General features: G+C 42.2%; 1 protein-coding gene across 1 annotated transcript in view; it reads left to right on the forward strand.

Annotated features, from left to right (window-relative positions):
- Positions 1 to 1,953: 1,953 nt before the first annotated feature.
- The window catches only part of PITRM1 (pitrilysin metallopeptidase 1), a 33,490-nt gene continuing 15,163 nt past the window's right edge, over positions 1,954 to 20,280 (forward strand). Inside the window, exons 1-13 of the mRNA XM_018569675.1 lie at positions 1,954 to 2,144; positions 5,197 to 5,299; positions 6,617 to 6,723; positions 7,353 to 7,504; positions 8,756 to 8,870; positions 8,974 to 9,070; positions 11,649 to 11,809; positions 15,360 to 15,486; positions 15,686 to 15,774; positions 16,611 to 16,739; positions 16,827 to 16,940; positions 17,977 to 18,073; positions 19,854 to 19,988. Coding sequence (XP_018425177.1) covers positions 2,107 to 2,144; positions 5,197 to 5,299; positions 6,617 to 6,723; positions 7,353 to 7,504; positions 8,756 to 8,870; positions 8,974 to 9,070; positions 11,649 to 11,809; positions 15,360 to 15,486; positions 15,686 to 15,774; positions 16,611 to 16,739; positions 16,827 to 16,940; positions 17,977 to 18,073; positions 19,854 to 19,988 — 1,464 coding nt within the window. The 5' untranslated portion in view covers positions 1,954 to 2,106. The remainder of the gene's footprint in view (positions 2,145 to 5,196; positions 5,300 to 6,616; positions 6,724 to 7,352; positions 7,505 to 8,755; positions 8,871 to 8,973; positions 9,071 to 11,648; positions 11,810 to 15,359; positions 15,487 to 15,685; positions 15,775 to 16,610; positions 16,740 to 16,826; positions 16,941 to 17,976; positions 18,074 to 19,853; positions 19,989 to 20,280) is intronic.

The raw sequence follows: 20,280 nt of genomic DNA on the forward strand, positions 1-20,280 counted from the left end.
GAATCCCCAAGACACAATGGAGACATATATTAATAAGGCAGCAAATGTGATTTTTACCAAACATTCACTGGTGGTGAATCAGTCACTGCCATTTATAACCATCATCTCCTGCAGTGAATATTTGGTGAATATCCCAAATGGTACTCACACAGCAAAATAATAAGCTGACAGGGGTTGAAGGACCAATTCACACTTGTTAGAATGTTTTTTGCATGCTGCATAGGTCAATCCATTCATTACAATTAGCTGCGCTACATGCAGCTGTGTGAGTTGTGAGGTTTGAGTGTTTTTTTTTACTGAGCGTTTTTGCGCATTTGTCATGTGTCTATGCGTGCTCAAAAAGACGTATCTTACATGCTGCATTTGAGGTGCCATTAACCCCTTTGTGACTGACGACGTACAGTGTACATCGCCAGCATTGGGGCTGTTTAACTGCCTCCAATCTTTTGGGCCCCCAGCATCACCTTAAGGAGTACCTGTCACCACCATCTGCTATCACAGTTTGTAAGCCCCCCTATGCGATAGCAGTCAAAGTAAAGTAAAAAAAAAAGTTTTTTAAATGAAAATAAAAAAAATCTAATAATAATGAAAAAAAATTAAAAGTCCCCCGCCCCCGTACGTCGCCACGTAAACACGCGTTCGGTGCGCCTACATATGAAAACGACAAACGCGCTACACATGTTTGGTATCGCCGCGCACGCCAGAGTGAGAGCAATAATTCTAGGGCCAGTATTTTGGGGTATCTCTAAATTGATGACCTGTGGGGGCTTTTAAAGCGTCTTCTATTGACTTTTTGGGGTACTGCAGTTTTTCGCCGTTTCACGGACGCACGCAATTTGTAACCTGGGCATGTTGGGTATCGTTTTACTCGCTGTAACCTCATCTTTTATATTTCATTTAAAAAATTGGTATTTTGTTGTGTTTTGGGGCATTAAATTAAAATTTTCACTAAATGTTGGGGTTTAATAAGGAGTTGCGCTAATATTGCGCAACATGAAAATTTGCAACTACCACCATTTTATTCTATAGGGTCTTGGCATTCAGAAAATATATAATGTTTGGGGGTTTTAAGTCATTTTCAGGCCTAAAATGTGGAATATAACATGGGTGCAAAAAATGAAAAAAAGGCCTCAGTCATGAAGGGGTTAAAAGAGAACTAAAGCCAAAACTGTTGTTTGGCTTTAGTCCTCTTAGGGGTCACAGGAGGACCCCTAAGGAGAATACTAATGTTATCCTATGACCCAAAGTCAGCATCTAGTGGACTTCTGGCCGCTATATGCTGCAGCCGGGAAAGATCCTGGCAATATTGTCGAGGATCCACCCCACTGCATGATTGACAGCTGGCTCTACCTCTCTTGAGCCAGCTGTGCCCGCCCCCCTTCTCCTGTCGGTCCCTCCAATGAGCACTGGAGCAACAGAGCGGGGAGGCCGTGACTGACAGTGGCCAACTGGCCACTCTGCAGGGAATAATTGAGTGATCAGCAGTTTGTGATCTATAGAGCCAGCGTGTGACATCTGCAGTCACACGTCGGCTGTAAGTATTGAGACGAGTACATTTTACTCTCCCAAAAGTTCCCTTTTAACAATTGTGACGTGTTATTTGAGTATTTTGTGAAAGCGAGCAAAGTCACACGTTTTTGCACTTGTTCACGCACCCTACTATATACTTTAAAAAAAAAAGAGAAAAAGTAGTAGAAACCAAACTGACAACCTTCCATATAAATAACAATTACTAACAGCCATTCAGCGGCCGTCTTTCTTCCTCTGTAGTGAAAATTGCCAGATAGAAAACACGTGATTGGCCGCCGCATCTTTCATAGCCGCACAGAGCGCCTGCTGAAACAGCAGCATGAAATACAAATAAAAAGTTAGGTTACAGAAAATCGTACGTAACCAGTAAGGGACTAGGACACGTGACGTAAAGAAGTAGCTGACAAATGAACACAGCGCTCTTCACACGTTCTGTGCCAAGTACGGAAGGCCACTCCCCTCAGCCAATCAGCGCGCACGTAGCTCTGGCTCCGGCCAGTGGTTATCCGGCATAGTGGGGGGTGGGAGCTCGTTCTGCAGAGTGAAGCCGGGCCGGGCTGGGTGTACAGCCCAGAGATGATAAGACAGTGCAGAGCCGGGCTGTTACTGGCTAGGTAAGATAACCGGTTCATATTGTTTTACTATTACACTTTATCACCGGGGTGACCTTTGTGAGCTGCTAGTTCTGTTAATGTGGCTGCACGTGCTGTGATAGTACATACTGTAACGGTAATTTACATGTGGCAGTTTAAAGGGCCGGTCTGTAAGTGACGGTGCCTGCTGAAATGTGTATTCACTCCAGATTGGGGGAATCATGGTTGACAAACTCATGTCTGTCCCCCTCAAAGCATCCCTTGGACAGAATGAGCCAGACAAGGTCATTAAGTAATATAAAGAGAACCTGTCATCTGTCAGAATGACTTTTAATGCCATTGCCACTAAGGAATGATTGAAGTTGGCACTGGGACTCCCCCTGTGGGGTGAGATGATAGAATGTTGTGCTATGATCCCAGGTTGCTCGACTCTTATCTGAGTGGTCTACTGATCTTAATTGGACTGAGGAGGACTCAGGCAGGGTATGGGGAAAAATCTCTCGATGCTCCCATAATGTCACCAATATGGAAGTGGCATATAAGGTTATGTTCCGCTGGTACCTGGTCCCCACCCACGTGGCCAAAATATACCCAACCTCGTCTGCTTCCGCGGGTGCACCCTCCCTGGTGACATGCTCCACACTTGGTGGACATGTCCGTTTGCCTCACGATTTTGGACTAGAATTGATCACTTACTCTCCAGCCTGTTTAATACTCGCATTCCCAAGGATCCCACTCAGGTGCTGTTACACACCACCATACCTGGTCTAACTGCCTCCCAAAGATTCTTAGCACACCAGATCTTCTTGGCAGCCACATTAACCCTATCAAGCAACTGGAAAAAACAAATCCTGCCATACCGCGAGTTTACCTCGAGATTAGACAATATTATGACCAACGAAAGATTATCCAGTATTCTGAAAGATACCCATGCCAAGTTCTTAAAGATATGGGAACCTTGGGTATTATATCAACACCCGGAACTAGGCGGGGACACCCTTAGACTTCTATAAGAGACTGCCCATTAAATGTAGGGGGTGCCTCTAGTCGGCAGCGGACAGCAGCCCTACTGACCTGATCTTCAACACAACCAGTAATGTCATCACACCGATGGACCTAATACCCAATCCACCCTCCTTTCCCGCTCTTCCTCCCTCCCACCTTTCTCTAAAACTTTCCTTTGATCACTTTTTGTTCCTAGAGACAGTCATATAATAACTGTAACCAATTTGAACTTTGAAGTTTGTGACTATGTTAGAATGTGTGAGTGGTCACACATTTTAACGTAATCCCGCCCAGTTTTACAGCGGTGTAATGTGTGACCGCCCATTAGGTGAAGCCCTCCAGAAGCTGATCGGTCCTCAAATGTCACTTCTATCCGACTTTGTGAGTGTGATGGAATGTGAGATCACACTCACAGAGTCGGATAGAAGTGACATTTGAGGACCGATCAGCTGTTCCAGGGCAGATGGGGTAATGCAGATCGGTTCTCTGCACATGCGATCTGTGATGCCAATCTGCGCTGGAACAGCTGACAAAGCGTTGGAATGCTTGACCTAATGGGCGGTCACACGTTCCACCGCTGTAAAACTGGGGTGGATTATGTTAAAATATGTGACCAGTCACACATTCCAACGTAGTAACAAACTTTGTTAGAACACCGGCACTGGGTTTGTCCCAGCTCTCTGAGATGATACGATGTTGTGCCATTCTATGATCCCAGTTGCCTGACTCCAATATAAGCAGAAAACATTTGACTCCTGAACTGGCGACCTTTATAGACTGAAGGAATGTGGTCACTGGAAGGGGCTGTGACCTCTGCCTTTGTTGCATTGTAGCTGTCTTATTGATCCTACTTGATGCAGGTGTGGAAGTGCCTCAAATGAATGCTTTGCTCTGTAAATCTCATCCATCCACTTAGTGAAGTGTTTTAGGCATTTCCCCTCAGGCATGAGCTTAATATAAGGGGTTTAGTCTCCAAAAGTGAACAAAAAAAAAATGCTAATTTTAAGTGAAATTGGAAAAGTGTCGGTGTTTTGTGCAGATTCCTGACATGGCATTTCTCAAAGTCACTTGTCACATTCTAACCAGCCTTAGAAGTTTAACAGGTAATACCAAAACTCTAGCGAAAGCGATTGGCATAGCACAGGCCCCAGGAAGTACTCTCTCACTGTTGTCCTAAAAAACCTGGGAGGAGCTGTACATAGGACTAAGGGCAGGTTCACACCATTTTCCGGAACAGATCTGGTCCAGAAAATGTTGTGAACCTACCCGCAATGCCAGACCAAACAAAATGAGACATGCAATATTTTTCTGGTCTGCTCTGGGACGGACTGCGTTGGTGTGAACAGAGGCCAGAAAAAGCATAGGCGAAACATTAGGATGCATGTTGAGTCTGGAAACGATCTGGTCTGGTCTGGAGATGATCTGGATGTGTTGTGAATGGGCCTGAATGCACAGACTGCAGAGAACAAACAAGCTTGTTGCTTTTCTATTATTTGTTTTCACCAAGTTCCTGGTATGGCATATTAGTATATGTAAACTGTTGGTGTTTATTCTGATTGAATATTCCATGCAAGTGGAATATTATTTATTATTATTACTCCACCACTTTCTTCAAATGCCTGTAATAAGTCCTCTGTTAGACAAAAACTCGTGAAACTTGGCACAATGGTAGAGCCCTATGCTCTACAGATGGTTTGGCAGCCATATTGGATTGTGCAATATTTTGCAAACCACTTCATCTGTGAAACCATTTATCAGAATAATTCAAAACTTTGCACATATGTCCATGGCGACATCTACCATGGTGGTAAAAACAGGTCCAATGCCAAAATCAATACATGCCTCCCAATCACTTTTAACATTGCAGAAAATTGCATAAATGTGCATTTCTATCACTATTGAAGTATGTTAAACATATGATAACTCAAAATCATAACTGACAAATATAATATGGTTTCCAAATGTCACCAAGGTCGGCGGCCATTTTGAATTTTATGTATGTATTTATACTTGTAGAGGTCTATAGAGAGATACTGACTCAGACTTGTGTTTTTTTTTTTTTTTGAAGATCTTTATTTAAGAATTCATGGAGGTGGCAAGCAAGTTCTGCAAGTGAGAGAGCACTGAATTATAAACCTGGACAAGTTATTCATGGATTCACAGTGAACGAGGTATTGCCATGGCATTGACATGAAACAGCATGGTTATATCAAGTATGTATTGTGTATGACCTTCTTAGGGCAGTGATATTAGTATCCCCCGGCAACCAGTTAGAATTCAGGTTACTGATGTAACATTAAAGGCAAAAAATGTTTTCCCTCCCCCCAATGTTAATGTCAGCACTTACCTTAAAGGAGAACTATGGGGTCAGTGTTTTTCAGTTCTCCTTTAAATGATGTCTCTTAATCCGATCATCTTTCCTGATGTTTTCATCTGTCCCTCCAGCGGTGCGGCGGCTCTCTCCGATCCAGCGCTGACTCCTCTCTGCTTGCAGGCACTTCCGATCCAGCGGTGTCTGTATGCGGGTGCACGAGTCCATAGACTTACCTTGCATCTCTGCTCGTCTCCCGGCCGAAAATCCGAACTGCGCATGCGCCCGCCCCAAGATGCTTTGCGGCCGCCCGAGCAGTTTCGGATTCTCAGTCGGGAGTGTGCGGCGAAGACGGGGTAAATTTAAACTGCTGTCAAAGGGTTTTTTTGTTTTAAAAAAAAAAACCTTTTGCATATATCTACTCCTTTCAGTTTTGGAGCAAATGCTCAGTATTGGCACCGATATCAGTATCAGTGCATCACTTATTTTATTGTATGTTGCTGTGGTTCTAGCTGCAGATATGTATACACCTAATTAGGTTTTGTACACAGTTTGGATCAAAGGGTCTTATTTAGGGCTGCGGAAATTAACGATTAATTCCTCGATTAATCGTTAATTTCTTTAGGACTCCCCCCCGCCCCTTCCCATCGTTAGACGACGGAGATGAAGAGAAGATTCAGCAGTGTCACATGACCTTTAGGTAGGTTTTTTTTAAAAACTTTGTCATGATGACTACTGTCACTGAAACGGAAAGAGATAGGAAATACAAAAGTTGTCAGCAGCACATTAATAGAGTAGAAATTGTCCAACAGGTGACATCTAAAACGTGATTTCCCTCACTTCTTCCTATTGTGTCTATAGGGCAGAAAGTGAAAACAAAAATTCCCAAATTGGGTAAGAAAGGCAATAAAAAAATGACAGTGCGTATAACCTTTTCATACTCTATCTAGAATGTGAAAATATACTTTTTATACTAAAAAAAATAGCCAGTTAAACTAGTCAAAAACAACTACAGAAGGCCAGAAGTATGTACGTGTAACCCAGCAATTAGTTAGAGGTGGTATGGGAGAGCCTTATTGTGTGTTTGCACTGCTGTGGTTATGGCTATAGATATTAATCCCATTAATTAGGTCTCTTGTTATGTAAACCTTTTAGTAAGAGTTTGTCGTGGTTGCAGGTCACTCCTATTCCTGAATTCTTCTTAACCGCAGTAAAGCTCAAACATGAAAGCACAGGAGCGAAATATTTACACCTCGCCAGGGATGACTCCAACAACTTATTCAGGTACGTTGCTGAGCCAAATTCTTGTACTGCTTTCACATACTCGCTGGATGGAGAATCTGATTCTGTTATCTCTAGCATGTAACTTCATCTATTCATACTCCTTCAAATAAATGGATTTAACTACCAATTGTTTATTTCAGGCAGTTTATAAGTGACATCAATTTACACAGCGCCTTACTTGCGTTTTCATCCACATCAGTTGGGGATTGCCTTTTATACCTAGCGGGGAATTTATCAAAACTTGGGCAGACAAAATCTGGAGTAGCTGTGCATGGCAACCAATCGGCATCCACCTTTCATTTTCAAAGCTTAACTGAACAAACAGAAGAGAGAAGCTGATTGGATACCATTGGCAACTGCTCCAGATTTTGTCTGCTCCAGTTTTGTTAAATTCCCCCCCCTAGTGTTTTTCCTCATGCACACTTTATTGCAGAGGCCTGTAGGTTGACATTCTGGAACATGGTCCTTTTTGTAGTTGGTCATTACCTCAGGTAAAGAATACTACTGTATGGAAATAATGTGTCTGATGTTTCCAAGACAAAAACAAATCTTTAAAAATGTATGCTATTTATGTCTATTAACTTTTAAACCCTTCCCGGAACCAACACAAGTTTGTGTCATTTATTCAGTGTGCAGTTCCGGACAACACCTATGGACAGCACCGGTGTCCCGCACATCTTGGAACACACTGTTTTGTGTGGCTCTCAGAAATATCCATGCCGTGACCCATTCTTCAAGATGCTCAATCGGTCCTTGTCCACGTTTATGAATGCCTTCACAGGTAATTAGGGAGCAAGTCATACAGTCCGTTTTAAATGATAATGTGAAAAGGCGATACAATGACTTATCTCTTTAAATTTTAACCGTCCGTCTTCCTTGGAAGCTTCCACAGTTACATAGATAAGGCCTCGTTCACACCTGTGCGTTTTAGATGTTGTGCTTTAAAAAAAAAATCCTGCTTGCTGCATCTCTCATCAAAAGATGTTTTATATAGGGTTTAATAGTAATGCACAGGGCTTGAAAAATCCGCCTGTGACCAGAGGATGCTGGAGCCAGACGGGTAGCTTCCGGCCGGCCGGGAGCTTTACACTCAAGCGGTCGGGCGTCTCTAGAGATGCCCGATAGCTTGTATTATCAGCAGCTGTACTGCCGTACCCGAGATCCGCTGTGCCCGGTGCAGCCGGCTGCTCTTTGACAGGAGATCAAAGGGAGATCGGTACACAATCTCCCCCTAATCTCTCCAGTCCCCGAATGCAGAAAGCGATGTATATTACATCACTTCCGCATTCTGCTGTCACTCTCCAGTTTCAGAGGCTGGTGAAGCAGATATCTACTTAATCAGCTTCTCTGGGGGGTCCCTAGGTGACATTAGGGGTCTTGGAGACTCCTGATGTCTCCATAAAGAAGACCTGTCATGTAAATTGGCTATCACATAGGGGTCTTCTTAGCCCCCCATGTGATAGCAATAAAATTAAGTGCAAAAAAAAAAGTAATAAAAACATTAAATTAAAAAGACTCATTTTTTTAAAGTCCCCCGCCCCCCACATACACATGCAAACATGTGTCGGGTGCGCCTATGTGTGAAAACGACATTTGTGCCGCACATGTAACATATCACTGCGAACGTCAGCGTGAGAGCAATCATTTTGGGGAATGTGTCCCTTTAAAAATGTTAACATAAATTGCAAGGCTTTAGTCCGGTCATGCTGACTGGTGACATTTTTGACAGACTGGTGAGACATCCTAAAATGTTTCAAGCCCTGGTGATGCATGTAACATGCACTGCATAAGTGTAAGGCAGGCCTTTGTCCACACTTCCACAGCCCCCTTGTAAACAGACAAATTGGAGGATGACCTTGATTGGGGAGAGAGAGCCCTGCACCCCCTGGCAGTGTGGAGACCATTTAAGTTGGTGGTAGTGTTTTGCAGCAAGTGAGACAAAAATACCTTATTGGAATAAATATAGATCAAGCAGAGGTCAGGGCAGCACCGTGTGTAAATCTTAATCAGTCTGTTAATTTTTTTATTTCAGCAAGTGATTACACCATGTACCCGTTTTCTTCCCAAAACCCCAAGGACTTCCAGAATCTTCTGTCTGTCTATTTAGATGCCGTGTTCTTCCCTTACCTTAGAGAACTGGACTTTTGGTAATATATGTTTGCATAGTATTACCAAGTGATGTGTACAATTCATCTATAAAAGTAAAAGACGATCATTGTTCAATGAATTTTCTTTTCGATTTTATTGTAGGCAAGAAGGATGGAGATTAGAACATGAAAACCCCACCAATCCTAGTTCTCCCTTAGTTTTCAAAGGCATTGTCTTTAATGAGATGAAGGGGGCATTTGTAAGTGGACTTCTTACTTTCTGTAATATCTGTATCAGAAGTGTAACTTCAAAGTGAACCTGCGGGGACAGAAATATGGGAGCTGACTTTTTTTGGAAGATGCTGGTTCTAAGGCTGTCATCCTGACCTTTCACCACTTAGGAATAAGTAGACATTCTGAAAAGTAGAGCTCCCAATCTCCAAGCTTGTTTTAACCAGGTGACATACTTGGTAGTGATGGTAGGATCAAGGAGAGAACCCTTAAACATGAACCTTTTAAAGAACAACTTTTTAGTGAAGCTGTCCTTTATAGCCTCCCTACCCAGTGGTGTATTTTGGTTTTGTGCTGCCCTAGGCAAGACTAAACTCGGGCACCCATCCTAATCTAAATTTGTCCCAGCCCTTCCTGTTTAAGATATTATGCGGAACCTGTCAGTTAGGGCTGCAACAACTAATCGACATAATCGATTATAATCGATTATTGAAAAAGTTGTCAACTTTTTCAATAATCGATTAATCGGCTTCCGATCAGTTGGCCCTGTTCGCGGCTCCACACACGCTCTTCACGCCGCACCTCCTCCCCGCCGCACACTCACCGCCCACCCACATCCACGATCGGCACAGGGACGCGGGGAGATGTAGTAAGGAGGAGCAGGTGTGGGGGGATGACAGCCGCCGATAAAAAGGCCCGATCTCAGAAACAAGTTGCTGGAAGACTGCTAAGGTAAGCCTGCACTTTTCCACACATGGTGCTCTATAATGTATTGCTGGGATTTGTATTCCTCTATAGCTGATGGTACATTGTGCTGTATATTATACATGGGAATACAAATCCCAGCAATACATTATACACTGCATGTATAATGTATTGCTGGGATTTGTTGTACTCCTATATAGCTGGTGGTATTCTGCAGTGCGCTTTTTAGAGGACTACAAATCAAGGAATAATACATTATACAGCGCAATGCGGAATACCACCAGCTATAGAGTACATCAAATCCCAGCAATAGTACATTATATAGTGGTGCAATGCCGAATACCACTAACTATAGAGGAATACAAAACCCAGCAATAGTACATTATACAGCGCAATGCAGAATACCACCAGCTATAAGGATTTGTTGTGCTACTCTATAGCTGGTGATATTCTGCATTGCGCTGTATATTGTACTATTGCTGGGATTTGTAGTCCTCTATAGCCGGTGCCATTCTGCATTCATTGCTGTATAATTTTACACTTTTAATTTCACTATATTGCACACCACACTTTTTTTCCTTTTTTACTTCCACCGCTCCAAGCTTGATGGACTACAATCTCAATACAAACTAGTAGTCCCATCACTGGAGCCATTTTTAAAATGTATTTTATTGCTTATCCGATTAACCGATTAATCGAACTTAATAATCGGCTAACTAATCGATTTTGAAAATAATCGTTAGCTGCAGCTCTACTGTCAGTCGCTGGATACAGTACACGTTGTATCCAGCTTCTGACAGGCTGTGCTATTAGCATAGCAGGGAAGCCCACTGCACATTTTGCTTATCCTGTTAGAAGCTGGATACAGCAAGCGCCTGTTTAAATAGTAACAGGCGTGCGCTGTATCCCTTCTGCCAGCGTTGGGGAGAGGAGGCTGAGCTCGTAAGTGGATTCGGGTAATTCGGAGATTGCCGCACTGGTTTGGTGGCAGCGTTTTTTGCCACCCTCTGGAAAATTCCACCCAAGGCAAATGCCTTGCGGTAGATACGCCTCTGCCCCTACCCTACCCTATCAGTGTACCCAGCATGATTAAATACTGACCTTCAGCTCCATGATGGAGATCTTTACTTGGCAATCTAAAGGTGAAGTTGTCTGTTAAAAACCAGCCAACATTGTCAGTTCTCGTATTTCTGTCCTCACTGGATTTCTATCATATGCTGTCTTCCTAGCCAGGCTTGCTCTATTGACTCTGGTCTTTCGAGCTTTATCTTGAAGGAAGTCTTACCAAAACATCTGTAACATTGTCGACTAGCACTGCAGCATATAGATGTAGGGGAAAGTATGTGGCTTATGTTCAGAACTATATATACACATTCATTATTTTTATTTTTTTTATGGAAGTGTCATTATTACAAGCATTACATTGGTTTACGGTGACTGAAGCCCTGTGATATTTCTCAGTGTATGGTTTTTGAGGCCACAAATTAGTTGATAGTAAAGTTTTGGAGTCCAAAAAGGTACCCTAACAGTACTCTTACTTACCTTAGCAGTTAAGTATCCAAATAACCAAATCATTCCCGACAATAAATGCTTAACCTTATCAGTGGCCAGTGTCCAATGACAGCATTTGTGTCCTTACATTAGTTTTAAGAAGATCCCACAATGTGTAGATGCCAGTGCTGATACAATTGTTTTTTTTTATATTTTCTTCCCTGCTTACCGGTCTACACTACTGTGCACATAGCAGATACAGGGGGATCTGTTGCTATAGTTGTGTTTTTGACCTGCATCTTTCCTCCATAAGTCTATTTTTCACATGAGCACCTTGTGATCCCTCTTAATTGTAACCTGTAGTGTATATATATATATATATATATTTTTTTCTCATATACTTTCCTTTAGACAGATAATGAAAGAGTGTATGCACAGCACCTACAGAGCAAACTTCTTCCTGACCACACATACTCGGTTGTGTCTGGAGGAGAACCGCTAGACATTCCAGATCTCACATGGGAGCAGCTCAAACACTTCCACGCAACTCACTATCACCCAAGCAATGCCAGGTACAGTACCAGAGGACAGATGTCTTAGTGCACCATTGTTAGTTTATCTCTTGCTGCCAGCTGCAAGATTTCCCCCATGCTCAAACTATACCCTCTTCCTTCCCTATGACCATTTACTTTTTAATATGTCCAAGGAAAATATGTTTCATCAAATTTATATCTGCTGCTGCCTACGGACATAAGATCGTCAATGAAATTGATTGTACACTGATCATCTAATGGCGATGGCAAAGTTTGCTAGATAAACCCCTGGAGTCTGACACTTCATACATATCCCCTACAGAGACACAAAATAAAAATGGTAGCTGACCTCTAATTTTGCTAAATGGTTTCTGACTTCAAGAGGATTCTGCTTCATGTTGTCCAGCCATTCCTGTTAAAATGCACTAATTCCCTCCTCTACCCCCCACTTGGGTACACCTGCATCTACCTTTGTCTCCCAGCTGGTAGACAAGCCCTATATACTATTCCTGTAGGGCTTTTCTGCACAGGCACTGCCAGGAGAGAGAACACTTGGCAGTGCGGGATGTAAACAAACGCAGGTGGATGAGGGCGTCAGATCTCGCCAATTATCGGCGGTGAGAGGGGTGTCAGGATTTGTTGGGGGGTTGTGTTGTCTAAAATGGCTTTTTTTCTTTAAAAACTTTGCATGGACAGACCACAGAGTAATAGTTTAAACAATAGAGCCTTAAGCTGGCCATACACCTATAGATTATCTGCAGAGTTTCTATGTTCAGATGGGGAAAAAGTGCAACAGATTCCTCCATCTACACCGGTTCACACCTGGTCGTTTTGTAGCGCGTTCCTACGCTCTGCAAAACGCTCAAACACCAAAATCCCATTATTTTCTATGGGTATGGTTCACACCTGGGCGTATTACAAGCCGTATGAACGCGCTACAAAACGCCCTAAGCCCAAAGAAGTACAGTAGCTTCTTTGGGGTGTTTTTGTCACGCGTTTCCATTGTAGCCCTTGGAAACGCGCGTTTGTTGCATGGTTTTTACCGCGAATTACGAGCATATTCGATACGCCTAGGTGTGAACCCAGCCTGAACTGTGTGGATGGAGTAATCTCCACCTGGGCCAAGCTTCAGTATCTTGCTAGTCGGCCCCGCTGGCTGTCCAAATACCTGAACAATGTCTGCATCCAATCAGATTGTTCAGGTATTTTGAGAGCACTTTTTCCATCTGACCATAGAAAATCTGCAGATAATCTCTATGGGTGTATGACCAGCTTTACACAGCACCCAGCTGATCCACAGCTACGTCCATCTTTTATTTTCTAGCAGATTGTTTTTGTAGGCATCGTTTTTTCAATTTGCTATATACTCTATTCTCTCAGTATACAGACCTATAAGTAAGGATGAAGCTTACAAAGTAAATAACGATGATCTGTCCAGCAGCTTATAAACTGTGGCAGTTCTCGTCCCAGATAACAATCCTTAACATTATTTCATGTCCCTGCCAGATCCAGCTGTTACTATTTTGGCAGCTTTATTTATGTCTCTTGCACTTCCTCCCCTCTGTGTTTGTGTTTATTTTGACTGGTTATCCATTCTGCCTGTGTAGTGCTGTAAGAAATAAAAGGACTATTTTTATACCCCTGCTTGTGTATTTTTACATGTAGAGAAGAAACAGAAAGCAGCTGAGGCCCAGAAGAAAAGTTAGGTTCATCACTAAAGGAAATAAATGTCAGGAAGGGGGTTAACTGATGGTACCGGGAACAACAAACACAAGTGTTTGGTAGGATTGCAGCTTTTGTACACGCAGATTAGAATGACGGGGTTTTTACTTGTGGGATTTGCGCACAGCATTTTATAGTTATGAATTTTAGACTATTTTATTTTTAGAGACAAACTGTAAATGTTTGGAAAATGAGCTGCTTTCATCTATAATTACTGCATAACGTGACACCATTCTAATTCTGGAAATGCTGCAACTCTTTGTGAAACAATGTGAAAACATTTCTTTAAAGTGACACTAAACTGAGGAGTTAAGTCCCTAGTACCCCAACTATTTAAAAAAATGTATCTTATTTGTGTATCACGCAGCCGTAAATCATCTCTCAATGGGTGCTGACACTGTCCTTCCTTCTGGAGGGGGGCTACTTTTGTTCCCCATGGTCCCTGTGTGTGTTGTAAAGTAATCACCACTCCAAGCTCACTCCTGTGATGGACTAAAATCTCACGTTTAGTTTACTTAAATGCTGATTTGCACAGACTTTAGCGAATTATGCAACTGTCAACCCATTGTTCAACCTATTTATTAATGATATCGGGGAGGGAGTGAATAGCCATGTTTCTGTGTTTGCAGACGATAAGAAAAATAGGGAGGGTATTAGAAACGGATCGTGACAATATAACATTACAGGAGGACCTGGATAAAATGGGGGAGTGGGCAATACTATGGCAGATGAGGTTTAATGAGGGGATACAGTATCCCTAAGAATGAGATGATGCGTGGACCTATATGGGTTGGACTTGATGGACATATGTCTTTATTCAACCCCAAATACTATGTAACTGTCCGGCAGTTAAAGTGGGACTCTAGGCAAATGGCTAAATACACAGTTTGCATACATATGTATTCACTGTTTCTGCTGCCCAAACATTTGTAATTTTGTCCTGCTCTTCTACAGTGTGTGTGTGTGTGTTGTGCTGTGCTGATACCAGTATTGGTGCCGATACTGAGTAGTACTCGCACAAATGCACCCGATACCGGAACATCCGGTATCAGGAAGCCAGGCTGCGAGTCATTACCCGCCCCCCTTGCTTGCTGATTGGCCAGAAAGCTGCCTCCATGCTTCCTCGTCACCTGGTGATGACGGAGCATGGAGACTGCTTCCTGGATCGGGAAGCGTGTCATTACATGACGCCTAGCTTTCGGAATCGGCAAATACTGAAAAATATATTGTTACTCTATACCGAAAACACGGTATCAGTGCATCACTAATATAAATAAATAAAGTAATAACTATATGTATAATTAGCCAGCTTGCTGAAGCAGGAAAAATGTTAATCAGTAAGACATGTCACCCATGTTGCAGTGTGGAAGTGTAAAGGCTTACTATACGAAATTACAAATCCTTTGGCAGGTGAAACCATGAACTTTTTAAACTTCTTCTTTTTTTTTTTTTTTTTACAACTTCTTGTTTTAGTGGTGTGTTCAGAGTTTTGCTTTAATGTTCCTGAATTGCTTGGTTCTGGTGGATTGTCTGCTTTCAGAAACCTCATGTACATAAATGGCCCATACATTCCCTATGGACTTGGCTAAATGGTAATAAGGCTGACTGAATAGGGCCTGTAACAGGTATATCCGTGTATTCATTATTGCTTGCTTTTACCAGAATTGTTAAAGAACTTCAGGTTTTTTTTTTTCTCCTCAAATGAATCCTTGCAGTGGGGCTACCCTCACACTGTAGGGGGTTAAGAGCTTGTTTTGGTCTAGGGGCAGAGTTGGGGTTCATTTTTAAAAACTCCTTGTGTTCCTCATTAAAGCATACTTAATTTCTGTAAGAGAGACTTAGTGACAGATATGTTCTCATCTTCCAGATTCTTTACTTATGGTGACTTCCCCTTGGAGCAGCATTTAAAACAAATCCATGAAGATGCCTTGGTCAAGTTTGGACGCATAGACCCAGACACTGAAGTTCTTCCACAGAAGCACTGGGATGCATCGGTTGGTATCTGCCTTGCAAAAGCCATCACAAAAACATTCTTTCTGATCACTGTTTTTATGTAATGATCGTATTCAGTATAATGTTGCTATGAGCCGCAAACCACGTACAGTAATGAGGGAGTACCACCTGTGCTATTGGTGCCACCTAAATGTATTGTTTGATTAAATACAGAATGTTAAAATAATCTGTCCTTCACAGAGAGAAGATCACATCACCTGTGGTGTAGACACCTTCGCACCGGATCCAAATAAACAGACGATGGTCAGCATTAGCTTTCTGACATCGGAGTAAGTATCCAAATCCTTACTGGAAAATAGGTTAAAACTGTTGAATTCATTATGAGAAATTGCTTACTACTTTGAAAGTTGAACTCCAGACAGGTGAAAAGGCAGATTCATGCAGTTCTCTGTTTATTAATTATCATTACATTCACTTTTATTGCACAGTATAAGTACCTGAATTAAGCCTTGTAGTCCAGTGTACAGCAGAGTGCAGACTGGGGGAGGAAGAAGCAACACTTGGAGCCTATCGTTTTTACTGCAATGATCATGTGCTTACATGGAAAAGCAGAGAGATGAGGTCATCAGTCTGCTGCTTCTCCTTTCACTGTCCAAACATAGGCTGTGCAAGTGTTACTAAACTGTGAAGAGCAAACTCCTGTGTGGACATCCGGGGTTCAATGACTCATGGTCATGAAGGGTCTAAACCTTGGTCAGAATGGATTAGGATATGCATTATCAGTAATGCAAGTTCCTGGCTCATCTCCTGCCAAAAATGAATCCCCTCTCCGACTCAGAACTGGAGTGTCATGTGACTGCCGATTTAGGTGAGCAGAAAAGGCACTTGGGTTGCTTTTTATTTTAATGCCAGCAAATTAGTTAGAAGGGGTGGGGCCTGCAGTTTAGCTTTAATTGTGCATGTAAAACAATGAATAGTTTTTTTGTCATATTAGGTTATTGAGTTATCTGCAATTAACTACATTATTATTTTATTTTTTATTTTTTTCATTTGCTTTAGATTTTTGAGCCGTGAATTGTATGCCATGTATGTGATACTGCTATATAAATTGTTGCCTATGATGGTTTAGTTGAACTTAAAAATGTGCTTTTATTGTATGCACTAGAATCACGGACCCGTTTGAAGTTTTTACTTTGAGCCTTCTGTCTTCTTTGCTGGTTGATGGACCAAATTCCCCTTTCTATAAAGCTTTACTAGAAGCCAAGCTTGGGACAGATTTCTCTCCAGACTCTGGGTAAGCACATCAGTCATTTAATATTTATTGGTGTAATTAGATTAGTGTTTGTACCGATGTAATGTCATCTTCCTTTACTGATTTCAGATTCACCAATTGTACGAGAGATACTTATTTCAGCATCGGATTGCAAGGGATAGCTGAGGAGGATGTAAACACTGTGAAAGAAATCATCACTAAAACCATTGTCGAGGTTGTGCAGTAAGTGCAAGTTTTCTTTTGTAAAGTATATTGCAAAGATGTTATTTGGGATAATTTTATGCCATACCATGGTAAAATAATTCCTCTAATAAGTCCCTACCAAACATTACTGTTAAGTATTTGCTGGACTGAAGTGTGACCACAGAATACCAAAAAAATTGTCCCTAATGGGGAGGTGTTTGTTGTAATCTTTTAGCTTTGGACTGTAGTACTACACTTCACCACTAGGGGCAAGGAAACTTTGTAGTACATGATCTGTGGGGGTTTTTATTTTTTAGGGAAATGGGGACCTAAACTGGCAAAGTATTTTAAAATTGTCATAATTTCTCAGAAGGTTAATGGGGGACACAGCAGAACACAGGGGTATTAGCCCTGCCCCCAGGAGAATGGACACTTGGTAGAAGAGTATGATGCAACCTCAGTTTTTAGCTAGCTTGGTCTTCTAGGAAGTAATACATTTTAAGATTCCCATTTCAAGAAAGAAGGTAGAAAAATGTCTTCTTTTTTTTTTTCCTTCCTGGTGGAGCTTCTACTCCTCCTGGCATGGAGTATTTCTCTTGCTGCCAGCAGTGTTACACCGGGTTCAGAAATAGTGCTAGAAATACTCCCCAGTAGCTGCTATATTCTCCCCATCTGTGTTGCACTAGGCCTCCCAATTTTGGGGTGTCACACCGCACCCCCATGGCCTGCTGTGTCCCCATTCTCCACCTACTTACCCTCAGCCTTTCAAGGGGGTTATACTGTAATACCTGGCAGTCCCTAATCAAATACTAGTAGAAAAATACTGTGCATGTTTAATAGTTTTTGGGTTTTTTTTAATGACTGTTCCTTTTATGGAGCTCCTGTCAGTCTTATGCATGCGTATGTAGACATTGAAGTTAATTCACAGAGTTAATTCTAGGAGTCTTCAAAATATTTTAAGTAGTATTCACTACTTCATCTAGATTTCTTTTTAGCATAATGAAAAGGACATTGGCGGACTCTCGGTGGTCTGCTCTGGTGGACTGGCTCCTTTAGAACATTCTTTGTTTTTTAGGAAGGGGTTTGAGCCTGCAAGAATTGAAGCTCTTCTGCACAAACTGGAAATCCAGATGAAGCACCAGTCTACGAGCTTTGGGCTGTCTCTGGCCTCTGTAAGTTTCTGTCCATTTGTATTGTTGGACCTCTCAAGTGCATCCTTCCATTTTTTTGGGGGGTTCTGGACAATTGATAAGAGTAGCTGTGTTTGTGTACAGAGAATATATGTGATATCATTCTGTTATTTTAAATGCTAAAAATCAGAAGGAAAGGCACATTTAAAATGACTCTGAGTCCATGTGCCAGGAAAAGATGTGCCTTACCTTCTGGTTTGGGGCCAAGTGATTTTCAGCAAACATTTTCATGTTTTGCAGTACATAGTTTATTCCAGTTCTTTAAAGGAGAATTATGGGGAGAGTGAAATACACTCATCCCTATAATCAGAGCTGAGGAGTGACACTGAAGCTGTCACACTTTGGCTCTGTTGATCGAGAACTGAGCGATCACATTGCTGATCACTCGGTTCCTGATCTTCTCCCCATCAGTCACAGTCTGGACATGCCCTGTGTGTATTAATTAAGGCCAAAGAGTGTGTCTAGTATGGCCATTAATGCCCCCTTACCCTGCTGTTTGCATTCTTTCACTTTTTTTGTGTTGTATAAAAAAAGCTTTTATTTCACTTTACTTTTTACTGATAACGTATGGGCTGATTTATGAAAGCTTTACCCAGCATATAGCTTGTTTTACCTGTATTTTAAATGAAACATTTTGCCAATTGTGTTTTAAAAAAATAATTTAATTGACTATCCAAGTAAATTTTACTGTGATAGTCAAAAGGAGTACTATGAGGTGAGTGAAAATCACTCAGCCTCATAGTTCGAGCCAACATGTGACAATTAAACTGTCACACGTCGGCTCAAAAGATTGGAAAGTGAGTGAACACATACCGTCGCTCGCTCACTTCTCGATCATCTCCCTGCAGAGAGCAGTGACTGTCAGTCCCCATTCCCCGCAGGAATTCCCCCCCCCCATCACCCCCCCCCCCCCTCCCCTTTCTGATCCTCCAGTGCTGAGTGGATGAACAGACGGGGAGGGGGCTGGTACAGCTGGCTCTGCCTCTAGATAGGCAGAGCCAGCTGTCAATCATGCAGCTGGGTGGATCTCAACAGTAATGTCGGGATCTGTCCCGGCTGCGGCGGTATCAGTATACCACGAGCTATACACTGAGTGGCCAGATTATTATGCCCACCTGACGTTTGTAGGCAAATTAGCTATAATTTCGCGCTGAAGTTGCTAGAGGGCCAGACCATTATAAATAGGGAAGCAGGTTGTTTACCACGGCAGTAGAAGTGATTTTTTTCTGAAGATATGGGTAAACAACGCGATTTAACAGCCTATGAATGTGGGATGATTGTTGGTGCTCGGAGTCATGGAGCGAGTATCAGCAAAACAGCAGAATTTGTTAAATGTTCAAGAGCAGCTGTTGTTAAAGTGTTTAAAGACTGGACTGTCAGCCGAAAATATGGGTCTGAAAGTGCGAATTGTGGCCGTCAGCGACTAGTCAATGTTAGGGCAGAACGGAGAGTGGCAAGACTGGTACAAGACAACAGAAGGGAAACAGTGCAGTGTCTGATTCCTCACATCACCTTTCAACATCTCGTGGAGTCACGAGGCGGCCCAACGAAGTAATCTCATGGCCCAACGCAACGAAGTACTGATGGGGTGGTCATAATAATCTGGCCACTCGGTGTTCTCTTTTAATGACAAATCCATTGCCTAATCAGGAGGCCCATAGCCAAAATGTAAAAATTGCTCTAGTCAATGCGAGGTAAACAGGTGCAAGAGCTGAAGTTGTTTGTATGCTGCTAATCCTTTGTGTTTTTCTGTTTCAATAAGTACATAGCATCCAGCTGGAATCACGATGTCGATCCCGTTGATTTGCTGAAACTAGGAGAAAAAATACATCGATTTAGACAGTGTGTTCAGGATAACCCTGCTTTCCTTCAGGAAAAAGTCAAACAGTATTTTCAGGTATTTCTATTCTTGCTGGGAGCAGCAATACGACACACTAATCATAGGATTAGTAATTGTATTTTGGCGGAGGGTAAACAATTTTTATAGTTTTGTCTGCAGGACACAGAAAAACTATTATACTGAGAGTAAGAAGAGTATCTTGAAGGTTCCTTCACACCTTTTTACTTTTGTTTTGGTGTGATGCAATCTGCGCCTTAACATACTGTATGTTAAAGGAGAACTATGAGGTCAGTGCTTTTCACTCACCTCATAGTTCTAGCCGACCTGTGACAATGAGACTGTCACAGGT

Source organism: Nanorana parkeri, unplaced genomic scaffold, assembly GCF_000935625.1.
Source record: "Nanorana parkeri isolate BGI_ZX_2015 unplaced genomic scaffold, ASM93562v1 scaffold1378, whole genome shotgun sequence".
In the NCBI taxonomy this organism is placed as follows: domain Eukaryota; kingdom Metazoa; phylum Chordata; class Amphibia; order Anura; family Dicroglossidae; genus Nanorana; species Nanorana parkeri.